Genomic DNA, 17,427 nt, shown 5'->3' on the forward strand with positions numbered 1-17,427 from the left:
TTTCTGTTTAGGGTAAAATTTTTACACTCTTTTGGTTACTTTCTGTATGCATAACTTATTGTTTGTTTGTTATTGTCTTGATTGCTGAAGTTTGTTCTAGGTTTATCTTTTTTTATTTCTTTAGGAAATTTAATTTTGTTATTTTTCAAATTTTTATCATATTGTTATAGTTTATCTCTTGTTATTGCTTTAAAAATTTTACTGTTATAGTCGTTCAAGTTTTATTTTTGATTGTTGCCCTCTTTTCATGTCTGGACACTAGTCTTGTTACACTTGCTGTTTTGCTCACCAGCTCCTGACTTTTTTTTGTCTTAGTTTGTTGTCCACATATTTAATGCATGTATTATTGTGTATTCATATAGTATTAGTATATTGTATTGTGTTATTCAAATATTATTAATTATTATTGTAAAAATGGTGGATGCCGATGATGAATAAATAAAAAAATAAGACTTGCAAGATTTATCGATAAAAATTATTATTATAGATTGAATTCAATTAAATAAGTTTTATCTTCACTGTACCCTATGGGTAAAGATGTAATTCCCTAACAGAGAAGTTACGGTTTCGATTAACGAGGAAAATGAATGGGTTTAAACATTAAACAGCTTTCTCTTGAAAATGTTCAACGTAAACAGTTATAAGCCCCAAACAAAAAGTTCTAACAAAAAACTCCCTGCTTTGTAATAGTTATGTCATAAATCTTAAATTATTGGATATATAGGTCTTCCCTTTAATGATAACAGTAGATTTACTTCTAATCTTGTAATAATGGATATAGATGTAAGTGTCGTTTCCCCTATTATTATAAGTAGTCATCAAAAATATTTTCGAACTATTTCATAAATTTTATAGATTTCATATAATAAATCAAATATGTACTTATTAAATTGTACGTGTAAAAGTCAAAACTCTGAATTAAAATTAATATTTCTATATTTCAGGTATTGTTTCTTAAAAAAAGTCACCGTAATCTTGTAGAAATTAGATAAACAATAAGGATAAATAGAATGAAGTACTCAACTAATCCTATCTTTACTTCCAATAAAGAAGGTTCATTTCACTCAACTTTATTTAAAACCTGTCATTTCAGTGATGGTTTCATAGCCATAGCAATCTGTGATTGACAAGTGGACAACTATGGATCAGCTGTTTTTGAGATAACGGTCGGTAAATCCCTCGGATTGTTCTCTCACAGTACCTTCATCATGACGATGATTGATTAGTTAATGTTTGCTAGATACGCTAAATATTTGATTTTAGTATTTAAATATACGTTGCAATCGATTCCTCTATTTCAATTATATTTCTGATTCAAATAACTAATTGCATTTTTACTCGTACTAGTCTCGTTGCTTTATTTGTGTTACGATGATTAGAAGCTCTAATAAGCTAAGAATCTATTGAACAATAACTGGATATTGGAGTACATATATTTATAGTTACGGCCCATGAAATATTCATTTCTGGGACGGGATGAGTCAAACGTGTTTGTTACAGTGGTAAAGAATAATTCTGTTGTAAAATTATGATTTAAGCTTTATGAAAAGTATCATTTTATCACGTCTATATATCAGTCCAATTATAAATTGATAATTAAAAGTAAAATGCGGCTTACCTACAATTTTCATACTGGATATGACCTCAGAAGGTTGGTAAACCTGTAAGACTGTATGCAGAGTTGCTTAGTTAGACAACTTGGAACAATGTCAGCCCTACAAGCTAATGAATTATGCATGCCTAACACCTGATCTTGGCTCTCTACACGGTTAGGGTGGGCCTAGGACAGTGCTGACGTCATACAAGCCTGTCACTGAGCAAATAAACTGCCAGGTAAATATAAACAAATATACTTCCATGAATATAGCAATAACCTTTTAAGCTCAAATTTAAAGCCACAGCCGCAAAATATATGTCTAAACAAATGGTTCCTTTTAGTGCAAATTGTGATTTCATTACGTTTCTTCCACGGTCGAAAAACCACTTTCTAAATACCTTAATAAACATATTATCTTCACTATATAACATTATTACACACCGATGCCACCGTTCACTTAAGACTAGGGAATGAACATTTCAACGGTATCAGTAGCATGTATTCTCGTTTCTAGGTTACAGAAATGTGGGGTGCTCGGAGAGCGAGATAGGCCTGGGTCACTGGTGTCATGTTTTGGGACTAAATTTATGAATGATTTGAATGAATTCTTTATTAATTTATTACTCATATATAAATTATTACGTTGTATGATTATTTTAATTTGTGATTGTCCTTTGTTATTCGTTACTATACATGCAGATCTTACCTTTAATAATTAATAATATATTATACCGATCATTGCCCTTTTCATATAGTAAAGGGTGCCGTTTAGACTTTTAAATACCATAACTCCTACACACATAAAGATTTATTTAAACAGATTTCCCATTTTGTTGTCCTGAGAATGGGTTAGTTCAAAATAATTTTCCAAATGACTCCCCTTTCTTAAAAAAACTACTACTTAAGTTCAAGATGGCCGCTGTTGATTCCACACCTCCTAACAGTTGTCCCCTCTACCGATATCCCATCCCAAAAATTATTGTACCGTTCGATCGTTATAGGAGTGGAACACGGCTAAGTGGAAGAGGTGGATTCATAAACAACCTATAAATATAAATTTCATTTCTTGCTACAGGCATATGTAAGTGAATGAGTTCTCCACGTGATATAGTGTAATATGTCTTTTTTTCAAGTTTATCTCTGTCCTTTGGTGGAGATAATTTACTCTAAAACATAATAGGAAATAATAATTTAAACGCTTAAAATTCCAGAATGAAGTCCTCTACAATTCAAGCTTAGATTTAATATATCATTGATACGGTCCACATATTGCAGAAACAACTCTACAAACATTTTATTAATAATATATTACACCGATCATTTCCCTTTTCATATAGTAAAGGGTACCGTTTAGACTTTTAAATACCATAACTCCTACACACATAAAGATTTATTTAAACAGATTTCCCGTTTGTTGTCCTGAGAATGGAGTAGTTCAAAATAATTTTCCAAATGACTCACCTTTCTTTAAAAAAAATACTACTTAAGTCCAAGATCGCCGCCGCTGATTCCACACCTCCTAACAGTTGTCCCCTCTACCGATATCCCATCCCAAAAATTATTGTACCGTTCGATCGTTATAGGAGTGGAACACGACTTTGGCACTATCCGGCCTTCAGACTTTAGACTTTAGCAGGTCATAGCTCTTACAAAAATATCTTGAAAAAAAAGGATTTTTCCGGACATTTGCCATTGTTGAGTGATACAAAAAATCACTAACACTACGTTTCGAGATCTACAATTTAATCTCTTGTTCAGGTAAATAATTGACCTAATACATAATTACAAACTAAATTAAAATAAACAAATCATACCAGAGCATTGTGACACGCGTAAGTCAGAAAACACAACCACCATGTTGCGTGTTAACTTCACTAACTCTAAAACATGCAATTTAAAATGTATTTATTTTCATTTATCTATACGTATCAGCTAAATTTACTTTGCATTTTTATATTACTACAAGTTTTAATATGTTTTACAGTGTTTTAGCAAGTAAAATGTAAATAAAAATTTGTATAACTCTCTTTCCTTTTTAATGTATATGAATCTGTTACAGCACTCATAAAAAGAAATCATGTACTAATCTTTCCAAAAATTTTTTTAAAGAAAAGGTAGGGCACATTATGGGTACAGATCTCTTTACTAATATCCCATTTGCTACTAGAACGCTTTTGTGCAATATTTTGAAAAGTATGAACACATAGTTCAGAGTTAAATTATATACATTATAAGTGATTTATTTTGGTAGCAAAAAAACAAATTATTTGCACGCCCTACAATAATATTTTGTATACAAATTAAAACATAAAAACCAAACTCACGTTATAAACTATAATGTTACCATTATATAAACAACTGTAACTAATTCACTAATTAAACTGTTTAAGGTGTTAAGTAATTGAGTTGGTCACTCTTTATTTGAAAAGGTTGAATTAAATGATTTTAGTAAAGCCTAATTTATTTACAACTAATTACATTCAGATTCAACATTCAAAACACCTAAAACAAATTCAGTTTAGAGACGCTCGCCATGGCACAATAACGCAATTCCGATCTGGAGTTTAAGGAGAATATTTACACGGCATAGCCTTTAAGGCTTTAGATATTTAATAGTTTAGGTTATAATACAAACTTACTGGAAAAGAATTTATGTACTTTTTTGTAGTCCATAACCACAATACACGTTTTCGTAATTATGAAATATGTCTATAGAACTGGTTACTTTTTTACTTAAAACAGATAAGAGATTCATCAGCTCAGTTTAAACCTATTCAAAAACGGCAAAGAATGTTTTAAGATCACTTTGATATTCTAAATCATCTAGTGTTATTTAAAAATGAAAACATTTTGTTTTTAATAAAACCGTCGTTCACATTTTATCTTAAGTAAATTCAAGTAATGAATAAAATTTGTAATATTTGAGTTACTTCATAGAATGCGGTGACTTTAGAGCATGATGTACTACCACCATGCTTGTTTCCTATACTTGAGTCAAGGGAGTTCCTCTTCTTTGTTCTCAGAATAAACAACATAGTTAGAAACCTTGTTAGGCTTGGCTAATAAATTATGTCTAGTCCCTGATCGGGACTCTCTGCATGATGTGGAGGAGCCGCAAGCAATGTTGGGATGAGACTAGTCCCAACAGAGTATAGCACCTATCGTACATGAGTACTACCTCTAAACTTGGTTGTTTTCGTACGTGTAGTCAACTAAGATTCACCATTTATCTCAGTTTTAGCCATTTAATACACAATAAATGAAAATAATTGAGTTTGTTGATCGCTTAAAAGTTTTAAATATTATATCAATAAGTATTAAGTATTTGAGAATCTGCAAATAATCCAAACAATTCTTACCCTATAAAACTTGTCCTTCTCTTCCTATTTTTCCTAGTAAATATGCACATTTTCCATAATAACAAAAACTGGTATTAAAAATTGAATACTTTTATATTTATCAAATGAGTCATTTAACCACGTTCAAGTGCAAAAAACCTATTCTTTAAATTCTGTCACTGTCGAGAGTTACATATAATTTGTAGAACATTCAACCACATACATTGTAAAGAACAGGGTAAAGGATAGTAATGGGAGGGTAAAGCATACATATGAATGGCGTTTCTACCAGTAATACTTTCATTCCAAGGACAAAGCATGACCGAATCAATAGTTTCGGGCGCGCAAATCACTTAATAGAGCATGCACGCCTCTAGTATGGTTTTACACATTTACTCCGGAAGATGCCTTATTGGTTTATTTACTTACGGTTGTGGTCATCAGTACCCAAGGTGGTATTTTGGCTTACGAACACACTGTCTCCGGATTTCTCTGCATTTTGTATCCTCATTTTTTTCTTCCCAGTCGTCTCAGGTCCTTGTTCGTCTGGTCCCACCACCTTTGCTTTGGCGTCCAAACGAATTTTTCCCTTCCGGGTTGTTCTTCAGAACTGTTTGTCGTGGTGCTGTCCTTTTCCGTCAAGACGTGCTCTGCTTATCTGATCATTCTAATTTACACCTCAGCTACAATACCTGGCCCTGTATACAGTTCTCTAATTTCCGATTATGCCTCATCATACATCTTCCATCGTCGAACACCGGTCCGTGTGTATCGTTATTTAGTCAGGGTTCACAATTCTGTCTCCCTGTTCACTGAGGGTATTGTCTGTATGTATTAAACATAGACAGTTACTGTGCTGCAGTTTAATGCCTGGTATGTTGGTAATAGCAGTGTTGTAACCAGTCAGTTGTTGCGATGAGTTGAAATGGTTCGACAGACAGACACACGCACATACACTCGCAATAGCTGATTGATAGTCTGCCGCCAGCCCACCCCCACCCCCGGCCACACACTACCCCTAACTGAGTTGGTGCTGTGGTGAATACCTTGATTGATGGTACATGCTTAATTAAATGTCTTATCTGGTGTTCCCATGTAACTGTAGTTTACAAATTGCTGACTTTAAAAAATATGGCACAGTGCCTTCCTTGTTACTTATTGTTACTGATTCGTTAGAAATAGAAAATAAATATATTATAACAAGTATTCCCGGTGCTTGACCTAAAACTAACTAAGCATATTAAAAATTATTTAAGTTAAAAAAATTAGAATAATTTGTTCAAAACTAAGAAAATTTAATTGTAACCATCACTTAATATAGAAAACTCCCGCTCAGTTATGTAATGACTGAACAATGTCTAACAATATAAACAAATTAGAGATTACAATAAACCAATGATATATATGAATACTCGTATTATGCAAACAGTGCTAATATGTGACAGATGCCTTCCTGTTATGTTCTTTCTATACATAACATCCCCCCCGCCTTGTCAGAGAATTTTATAACAAGATTGGATAAATTTGTTATACAATTATTTTTTGCAAAAACACATTTCAAATACACGAACTACAAATTTTTACATCGAACAACGATAATAGGAGCTTTTATAAAAGTTCTATTATATGAGAAACTTATATTGTATCCAGTACAGTTTTTCTATAAAGCAAATATAATTAATGCGTAAAAGACAAGTAAAAGATTAAATAAATTCAAAAACGTATTCAATCTATATATGAACAGATTAATATTTCATAGAGTAACGTTCGAAACCTATATTAAACTTTTAAAGCTAATACAGTTGTATTTTTAATCCAAACTTAAATCTATGTAACATCTTATATCGTAAAATTCAATTAAATCACTTATTAACTTAGGCAAATGATGAAAGATTGAGCATGTACATTATAGAAAGTAAGGAAACACATTATTAGATAGGGCTCTTATGTCGCCAGAGCAAAACCGATGATTTATCGGTGTAATAACATCGGCATACAACATAAATTAAGAGAATGATATCCAGTGTTACGCCTTCAGGTATAAGCATTATAAAAAAAAATAAATTACTGTTAAAACTAAAGAATAAATTACAATTTAACTGTGGAACTCCACTAATTTGCCAATACATTTTTTTATTTTTCATAAATAGATTTTTTTTTATTTAAAAACATTAACAAATATATAAATATTCTACGATGAATGTAATAATGTTCTTCATAGAATATTAATATAGTCTGTATTTAACAATTATGTCAACTGCATCATTTTTGTAAACTTTACTTTCAAAATTACTATATATTGACTGTAAATACTGCAAACTTATAAGGTTCGTAATATTCTATATATACTTCATTTAAAATAATGCATACAGTGATAAGTTCAAACTTTCCAATTTCTTTCAAACTGTAATTTAGAAAGTATTGATAGGGATAATAAAGGTTTTTGCTCAATAAGCTTGTAAAATAAAGGTAATTTTATTATTACAAATTGAAACTACCTAAAAACAATGGTTAATATAGTTAACAAAACTTTTCCTATGAAAATGGTACGTCTAGAAATTTTTTTTTAATATAGTTCAATTAGTGCTCTTAGTTTAGCAAAAAACATTTGAGACCTTTCTCATCCAAATAATATTGAAATCACTTTTTTATTTTCCTGCTGAAAAGGTCTACAATTTTACTTTATTCTATCAATTTAACTGTACATACATATCAACCATAAAATTTATATATTAGTGTACCTGAAATATATTAATACAACAATTTGTCTTAAAGCAAAATAGCACTTCATACATGATGCAATATAATGAAAATGTTATTAAGATTACTTTATTAGTACTCCTAATAAAATTCCTTACCAATCTTAATTTTTAAGCTAACGATAGAAAATCGTTTACTGAGTGTATGCTTTAGGCCTTTACTAGTTATGTAACATTTTCCCGACAGAATGCAGTTATACAGAGCGACAACAGACAGACATCGTGGCCTCCCCCACACATATCTATATAATTGTACCTTTCCCAATGAAGTCCAACTTATCCTGCCAAAGTATTTTTATTAAGTGAACTAATGTCTAATGTTTTCACAGTTTAATAATTGAAAAAGAGGTGTTGGAATAACGGTAGAAGAAACGCTCAATTATGGTTTGGTCATGACGATTTGACACATAAGCAAGTATTACTAGCAATGCCTAATCGCTTAAACACAAGGTGTAGTGTCTGAGTAAGAGGCAATGCAGTAAGCAAGCAGACTTGTAAAAATATCCCTTTTTGGACCAATGGAAAATTTCCAAACACTATTACAATAAGTCAGTTAATTAAAAAATACCATTGACAGTATCTTACGAATAGATAGTTCAACACAAATGTAAAAGGGTCGCATAAACAGTCCTATTATAATCTATCACCATCTAATAACAATTATTATCTGTATAAACTTTTTTCTCACATACTTAAGGGTAATTTTACAAGATTCGTTGGCTATACACACGTTTTTTGCTATTGTCACGGGTATGTGTTTAGTTTTAAGAAATGCATTTTTGAGATCATCTATGTAAGTCATAGTGTTTTAAATGTTGGGAGTAAAGATAATGTCTAAATTCTGATATTATTATGCAAGCTCTTGTAATTGATGTTATTTTGGGTTAATTAAAAAAAGTTGTAATCAATAATAACTCAGTTACATAGCTGAAGACAGGAATTTAAGAAATAACGTGACCATTCCATGTATAATTAAATACTAGGGTGATAAATAATCAGTCAACTCTTGTGTTTTCTTAGTAGCCTTCTTAAAAGGCTGTAACTTTAAAATTAAAACAAAATAAACTGTCATGGAGATTACCTTACAAGGATATGACTTTAATTTCTTAAGTGGCATCCGTAAATCCACTATGTTAAAATTCTTGGCACAGAATAGATTCTTTAGTAACTATTCATCTGATCTTCAACAGGTTCTTTTTATATTTAGGATCTAACACATGTATTAAATATTTCTCAGAACTTACGTATTGCAGGTCATTTTGTGCTAACTCAGTAATAACATCAAACACAATATTATGCACTTAACAATGTGATGCTGAAGCAAACTTGATTACGGCAAATTGTGTATAACTCTCACTCAAAACATTGACGTGCATTACTACTAACTCAAATTGAACTCTTTTTCCACGCGTAGTTTCCACGTCAGAAACACATAGATTATAAAATATACTGTAATCTTGGTGAAGAGGTACCTCATTGTCTCATCAGGTACACAATTCAGTGAATTACGATGATTTAGTCACAATCTCTAAGCACAGTAGAGCAACCGAGCTTTCTACACGTAACGTAGCGATGGTGGAAAGAGTCTATATAATGTGTATGTTGAGTTTTGCTTCAGTTCACTTTCCTCTTAGTGCAGCGTTTGGCACCTGACGCTATCACAGACTTAACTCCTGTAATCTGGAGCCATTTTTGTCTAAAGAGACCCAAAAAGTTGGCGACAAAGAAGCTCAAAATAAACTCTTTACATCGTTTTAACATCATTGACGCCTATACCACAAAATATAGTGTAATCTAGACAAGTTCTCTGAGCTCGGTGGAGCAAACCGAGTTGTCTAAACATTGCGTAGCTATGGTTAAAAGGATGACACGTTATTAATTGTTAATTAAAATTTTAATCAATTTAATGAGATGTTGTCACAAATAAAATATGTGTTGGTTCATTTGAGGGTGTTGTATTGCCAATGTAACCTAGTATTAAATCCTCTCACAGAAAACCCTTGCTCATAATATATTATAATATTTCACAGCCTTAATCTAAACTAAACCAATCTTACAAGACCTTACACGGTAAATGGCGGCGAGTCGGTAGAGGCGTGGTGTAGGTCGTAGTTCTTGATTGAGGTATATATACTGGTGCTGTTTTAGTTGGAAGATTATTTATTAGAGTAAAAGTAAAAGTTAAACATCATTGTAGCACAATGAGTGATACCATGGCTTCCGAAGATGATGCCTCAATTGATAAAAATGAAATTGAAAAACTAGGAGGCAAGTCTGGCGTCATATTTTTGATCGACTGCAGACCATCTATGTTTTCTGAATCGGTTATCATCTCAGAAAATGTTAAAATAACTAAATTCATAACCGCGCTGCAGAACAGTTCTGCTGAATAAGATGACTGCTCAGAAGCAGGACCTGATTGGTTTGGTCTTGTTTGGAACTGCCAATTGTAATCCCAAAGATAAACTGAAAAATATTTCATGTCCTCTGGATATTGCCCACCCAAATGTGGAATATGTAAAGCAGATTGATTTGATTATGAGTGATACAAATGCTGCATCACTACAGCGAACTTACAGTTCATCAGAGCAATGTTCACTTGCAGATGCTCTTTGGTATTGCAGCTCCTTGTTTTCCCAAAGTGGAAGTAACTTTGAAGAAAAAAGAATCCTGTTATTTACGGATGACAGTGATCCTCACTCTACAGATACCGATCAAGCACACAAGGCACGAAAGAGAGCCAAAGATTTGAATCAACTGAACATTTCACTTGATTTGCTCCCAATGGGGACCAATTTTGATTACTCAACATTTTATAAGGAGCTTGTGGAGATTGTGAATGGCTTCTCTGACACAGAAGTTGATGCCACATCGAAGCTGGAAGAACTCCTTGTACGAGTTTAAGAGGTTGGAATTCAGAACTAGACGCCATGCCAAGTTGAAGTGGAATTTGGGAATGGGAGTTTCTCTAGGAGTCTCTCTGTACACATTTTATAGAGAGGCCAGTATACTACCTAAGGAGCCTTTGTATCGAGCTACGAATGAGCCGGTTAGAAGTGTGAAACAAACTCATGATCAGGCGACTGGACAGCTACTGTTGCCCTCCGATGTTGTGAACTATGTAACCGTAGCGGGAAAGGACATTGTCTTTGCCAGTGAAGAAAAAGAAATGATGTATAAGTTGGAAGAGCCTGAACTAACTTTGTTGGGTTTTGAGCCACTTACCTCTGCCAAGGAAGATTTGCATTTTGGCCCGTCTTCTTTTGCATATGCGGAAGAAACTTTGATCAAAGGAAGCAATGACCTTATGAGTGATGCAGTGTATCGCCAAACAGAAGGTGGCACTGTGCCGCATGACCTCACGATACAGAGCCGCCACAAAATATGTGTACCTTTTTCCCCGTGATGAGACGTTTGACAGTGCTGGAAACCTGCAGACTTCTCTTGGCTTTCATGTGATTCCTGTGCCATATTACAATGATGCCAGAGAACAAAAGTTTGGTGAAATATTACCTGAGGTTACGAGTGAAGTTATGCTGCTTGCAAAAAAATTTATGACCAAATTGAAATTCGTTTTTAAACCAAGCGACTTTAAAAATGAAAAGTTACTACTTTTTTGGGAACATTTGGAAGCTCTTGCTTTGGGATACCTAATTCCAAATGATGTTGAAGATCAAAACACTTCCAGATAAAGCCGCCCAGACAGAAAGATTGGGTCCATTAAACAAAGAGTTTCAACAACGCTTGCTCACTGAATGGGGAAGACACCTCGACCTGCCCTGCGTCCAAACGACCTGCTCCAGACACATCTGGTAGCCCAGCCAAGAAGGTCAAGAAGCCACTCCCCACAGGACACCTGATACAACAAATTAAATCTGCAATACCCAAGAGAGAGGTAGACAGATTGTTGCTCAAATCAAGGAGTTCCTTACCTATCATAAATAAATGTGACTGGCCTAAGTTTGATAGAAATAAATAATTTTAACTAACATTAAATATAAATTAAGGTTAATTATCTGCCTGAGGCAAAAGTTTGAAAATGACCATTTCCTATTCTTTTAAAACATGTTTGCTCATGTCATTGCTTCCTTTGATCAAAGTTTCTTCCGCATATGCAAAAGAAGACGGGCCAAAATGCAAATCTTCCTTGGCAGAGGTAAGTGGCTCAAAACCCAACAAAGTTAGTTCAGGCTCTTCCAACTTATACATCATTTCTTTTTCTTCACTGGCAAAGACAATGTCCTTTCCCGCTACGGTTACATAGTTCACAACATCGGAGGGCAACAGTAGCTGTCCAGTCGCCTGATCATGAGTTTGTTTCACACTTCTAACCGGCTCATTCGTAGCTCGATACAAAGGCTCCTTAGGTAGTATACTGGCCTCTCTATAAAATGTGTACAGAGAGACTCCTAGAGAAACTCCCATTCCCAAATTCCACTTCAACTTGGCATGGCGTCTAGTTCTGAATTCCAACCTCTTAACTCGTACAAGGAGTTCTTCCAGCTTCGATGTGGCATCAACTTCTGTGTCAGAGAAGCCATTCACAATCTCCACAAGCTCCTTATAAAATGTTGAGTAATCAAAATTGGTCCCCATTGGGAGCAAATCAAGTGAAATGTTCAGTTGATTCAAATCTTTGGCTCTCTTTCGTGCCTTGTGTGCTTGATCGGTATCTGTAGAGTGAGGATCACTGTCATCCGTAAATAACAGGATTCTTTTTTCTTCAAAGTTACTTCCACTTTGAGAAAGCAAGGAGCTGCAATACCAAAGAGCATCTGCAAGTGAACATTGCTCTGATGAACTGTAAGTTCGCTGTGTAGTGATGCAGCATTTGTATCACTCATAATCAAATCAATCTGCTTTACATATTCCACATTTGGGTGGGCAATATCCAGAGGACATGAAATATTTTTCAGTTTATCTTTGGGATTGCAATTGGCAGTTCCAAACAAGACCAAACCAATCAGGTTCTGCTGCTGAGCAGTCATCTTATTCAGCAGAACTGTTCTGCAGCGCGGTTATGAATTTAGTTATTTTAACATTTTCTGAGATGATAACTGATTCAGAAAACATAGATGGTCTGCAGTCGATCAAAAATATGACGCCAGACTTGCCTCCTAGTTTTTCAATTTCATTTTTATCAATTGAGGTGTTTAAATATTATTGCATTAAATAACTTGTTTTTTATTGCCTAATATGAAAAGGCTACTTTTATTGAACAATAATTATGTATATATTTTTGGGGGCAATTTATACTCTACATTTGCCTTTATTTCATTAAACTGTATATACTGCATTAATTCTATATCTCTTTCTGCGGCCTAGTGCCTACAATACCATTCCTTACTGGATTAAAATATTCACGTACAGTGACAGACCAATGAACCATTGTTTCATGAATCAGCTGTTTACTGTACACTCACCAACCAATCACAACGGTTGACTTATCAATTGCCCACCTTGCAAGCGACGGCACGCTTGCTCATTATACTCTCGGTCCCGCCTGGGGCACTTATGTACACTCTAGCCACTGCTAACCATACTTACTCTCTCGCCCATGTGTTACTCTCTCACTTAAATATTAGTTTATCTCTATTTGTTGTACATTTACATTAACATTAAAGTCAGTGCTCTGGATTGGCAATCTCTACCAGAAGGTATCTGCTCCCGGACACCCGCGTCTACCGTGCTCTACAGGACTGGCCACAGTGTTATAAACTATTCGTTTGCGGTCGTATTGTGCGTGAGTGAATCCGTGAAGGACATCTTCCGTCTTCACGCCTGCCTACAAGACAGCAGCCTATTTCCACACTTACTGATCACAACCTGGCCCTCAACAACAGCAGACTACGGTTAGGTACCTCTCATGAAAACAAAGGTAATTGTTTATTTTCTGCACTTTATTTGAATATGCACTGTTCATAAACTCATTATGTGTAACCTGGTGAACTCTTGTTAAAATCAGTGTATTCGGCGTCTTCACTGCCTAGTGTAAAGTGGTCCTTCTTATTCGAGCCTCTAAAATATTATTTCACGGTTCTCATAACCAAAATTCATTCTTTTTATGGTCCTTCGAGCCGGATAATAAGAACTTTAGTCCATTGGTGAATATCAGTGCAATCTCAACTCTTATAAGCTCTATACAGTGCATATTTCAAAGCGTGGTTTCAGGTTCTTTCACGATTGCAAAGTCCGTGCATATCGATTTTCCAGTCCCCTCTCCACTCATATCAGCTGTGACGTCGTGATCATACCAGGTGTGACGTCGTGATCATATCAGCTGTGGTGCTCTGCTCTGTCGACTGCATTGTTTTGTTGACAAACAAGCTTTCAGACTGTCACAGCACAGGTGAACTGATTACTGTTTAACGGTTACCGCTTCTCAATACTTGTTGGTTATCAGCCCTACTTGTAATACGCATTATTCTAAGCAGGTTACGCTTCTTAAATATAAACAATCTTGGTTATTGACACTTTACCTTGAGCAGGACTCTATACGTACGAGCACCCTTATTGCAAAATTAAATGTTTATTTTGTCAACACTATATTCTAGTCTCAGCTTAAAAAGAAAAAAAAGCTACTTACTGCTCACAATTGTTTATTATAATTTCTATTTGAACATTGCTCACGCATATGTATGCATGGTTTATGGTTACTGTCACAACACTACCATACTTTTCCACTGACAGTTTACATGTAGTACGTGCGCATACTGTTTCCAGAGCCTCTGCTACATTATAGCTGAATTTAACTCAACAGTAACCTTAATTGTTGTTTATTATTTAATAACAAGTTGTCTTATTTACGTTTTGCCATAATAATAACAGTTTATTTTATTTTCTCAAAACAAAACTATATTATAGGCCTATACGAGCCTACTCTACTTATTGCATTATTATTGAGTTTTCACCTCAAAAAACTAAACAATATCTTTTAAATTGTTTTTCATTGTATTATATTGTTTAGATACTTCTTATTTATTGGGGAAAATACTTCAGAGGAAAATAATTTAGTTTCTATTTTTATCACTGTCTCAATTCAAGAGGACAATATTTTGTTTACTTTTCACCTTTGAAGTTTTACTCAAATTGATTAATTTTCTACAAACACTTTCAACATGGCGATGTCTCTTAAAGTGGCCAATGCAAAGCGAGAACACCTCTTTTCTCAGATACAAAGTATCTATGATTTAACTAAGAAGACTTCCGATCCAAATATACTTCAGCAGTTGCTTGTCAGAGCTAAATCTATTCAGAGACTTAGACAAGAATTTTCAGCAATATTAGACTTGTGCCACGAGTTGGAATTAAAAGTGGATGCCGACTATACACCTAACTATTCCGCATTAGCGAGCGTGGACGAGTTAGTTGATTACGTTTCTGCTAACGTGCTTATGATTGAGACCAAGAGACAAGCTAAAGCTAATAAAAGCGAAACTATTCCGCCTGCCTCCCCTCAAGTCAACGTCCGGCTACCGAAATTGGAATTAAAAACTTTTGACGGAGCTGCCTTGGACTTCTGTACGTTCATCAACGTTTATGAACAAGCCGTACACAACATTGCGCACCTAAGCGATGTAATGAAATTTCAATATCTCTTGAGCGTGCTTTCAGGCGAACCACTCTCTCTGATAAAGTCGCTAAATATAACTGAGCAAAATTATGCAATCGCTTATCAGCTGCTTAAGGATCGCTACCATAATACTAGGCGTCTACTCACACTACATTTAAATCAACTACTAGACCTTCCTGTCATCTCCAGCTCATCTGTGAAGAATATTCGTGCTTTCCTTAATCTTTTTCACGAAAATACGCAATCACTTAAAGCATTAAACAATGACATCACTAGTAACAACCCACTTCTCTCAGCCTTGTTATTACGCAAGATTGATAATCGGATGGTCACCCGCCTAGAACAGTTTCGAAAAAAGAAAGAGCTTCATACTTTGCCCTCGGTTGAACAAATAATTGAGTTTCTCAACCTGGAATGCAGCCACATTGAGGACAGTAGTCTACATGACAATATTGTGGACCCCAAGAACACTTCAAGTTCTTATTTTGGGTCAAAACCCAGATTTGATAAGCCCAAATCGTCTCTTAAAATCGTGAGCTTGTTAGCGGCTTCCTCTCCATCCTCCTCGGCCTATAAACAAGGCCCATCATGTTTTTTATTGCCATCAGAGCGGTCATAAAATTTATGGCTGTCCCAGCTTCGGCCAAAAGACACCTCAAGAACGGCACGGGATTATTAAACAGCAAAACCGGTGTTCTTCTTGTTTGGGGACGCACAGATTAAGTGAATGTCAGTCTAAATTCACGTGTCGAACATGTCGTGGTCGTCATCATACCTTGCTACACTTCACTGATCGGCCAACGCGGTCCAGTGTTAGTACGTCGGACCGCGTTCGTCCCGTTGTGGAGAACGGCCGTGACGGCGGCCGGCCTGCGCAGAGCAGTGCAACACCTACACCTGCTGTCCGCCCCCCGCCTGCGACCACAGCGCTCTCACCTCCTAGCCCGGCCGAACACACCACACTACACGCTCATGGCACACTGCATCGAGACCTCACTCCTAGTACCACGGTTCTTCTGGGTACTTCTCTTGTCAAGCTCACCGCCTCTAACGGACAAGCTTATGTCTTTCGTGCCTTAATTGATTCAGGAAGCATGCTAAATTTTATTAGCGAGAAAGCCTCCCAACTGTTGGGTACACAGCGCCGTCCGGCCATTATTAATGTCGCCGGCCTTTCTCAAACCTCTGCTCACACACGCGGATTTTTAACTCTAGGCGTGGAAACTCTTGCTGGCCACCCAGTTGCCGCCCCGCACTCGTTCCACATATTGCCACAAATCACTGTAGACCTCCCACGAGTGCAAATATCTCAGGAGGTCATGAATAAGGTTAAAAATATTATACTGGCTGATCCAACCTTCCACCTCCCTGGTGGCATTGACGTGCTTATTGGTGGAGCGCTATTTCCACATATTCTTACTCACGAGACCTACTCTCTTGGTCTCAATTTACCTCACGCCCTGGGCACCTGTTTTGGTTTCGTGCTGATGGGGACGGCTCCCTGCACACCACTGACGCAGTCTGTCTCTACTATGGCTGTCTCTCTTCTCTCGACTGCTGAGGTGGACCTCCACGCCTCTCTGCAGCGTTTCTGGACACAAGAGGAACTGCCTGCTCCCAGTAAAAGGTCTGCAGAGGAAACTCAGTGCGATGAATATTTTTCTACCACGCACTCCAGGGACCGTGAGGGTCGATATATGGTCCGCCTCCCTTTCAAGAACACCAGTACTCATCTGGGAAATTCCAAAGTTCGTGCTGAAAGTAGACTCTATTCACTCGAGCGCGAGCTCCACGCTCCCACTAATGTGGAGTATTATAATTTATATTCTGATTTTAAACATGACTATCTCTCTCTAGGCCATATGCAGGGCTGCCCTACTCCTGACTTAAGCACTCCCCACTACTTTCTGCCACACCACGGTGTTTTTAAGGCACAAAGTAGCACCACCAAACTACGCGTCGTTTTTGACGCCAGTGCCAAAACCAGTTCCGGACTCTCTCTCAACGACACTCTGTTGACCGGACCTAAGCTGCAAAACAATATTTGTGACATTCTTCTGCGCTTCCGCCTTCAGAACGTAGTGTTCTCTTGTGACATCAGACAGATGTACCGCCAAATCAAGGTGCATCCTGACGATCAACATTTCCAACTGATCTTAT

At 35.9% G+C, this 17,427-nt stretch overlaps 1 protein-coding gene across 1 annotated transcript; it reads left to right on the top strand.

The window, feature by feature from the left end:
• Positions 1–10,533: 10,533 nt before the first annotated feature.
• On the top strand, positions 10,534–11,100 carry LOC124370979 (X-ray repair cross-complementing protein 6-like). Its single transcript, XM_046829283.1, has one exon. It carries the CDS (start codon positions 10,534–10,536, stop codon positions 11,098–11,100), a length of 567 nt encoding a protein of 188 aa, XP_046685239.1.
• Positions 11,101–17,427: the final 6,327 nt, after the last annotated feature.

This window comes from Homalodisca vitripennis, unplaced genomic scaffold (assembly GCF_021130785.1).
Source record: "Homalodisca vitripennis isolate AUS2020 unplaced genomic scaffold, UT_GWSS_2.1 ScUCBcl_783;HRSCAF=3487, whole genome shotgun sequence".
In the NCBI taxonomy this organism is placed as follows: Eukaryota; Metazoa; Arthropoda; class Insecta; order Hemiptera; family Cicadellidae; genus Homalodisca; species Homalodisca vitripennis.

Bases quoted from the DNA above. Each gene is read 5' to 3' on its own strand.
- LOC124370979 (XM_046829283.1), top strand. From the start codon at position 10,534: ATGGCTTCTCTGACACAGAAGTTGATGCCACATCGAAGCTGGAAGAAC.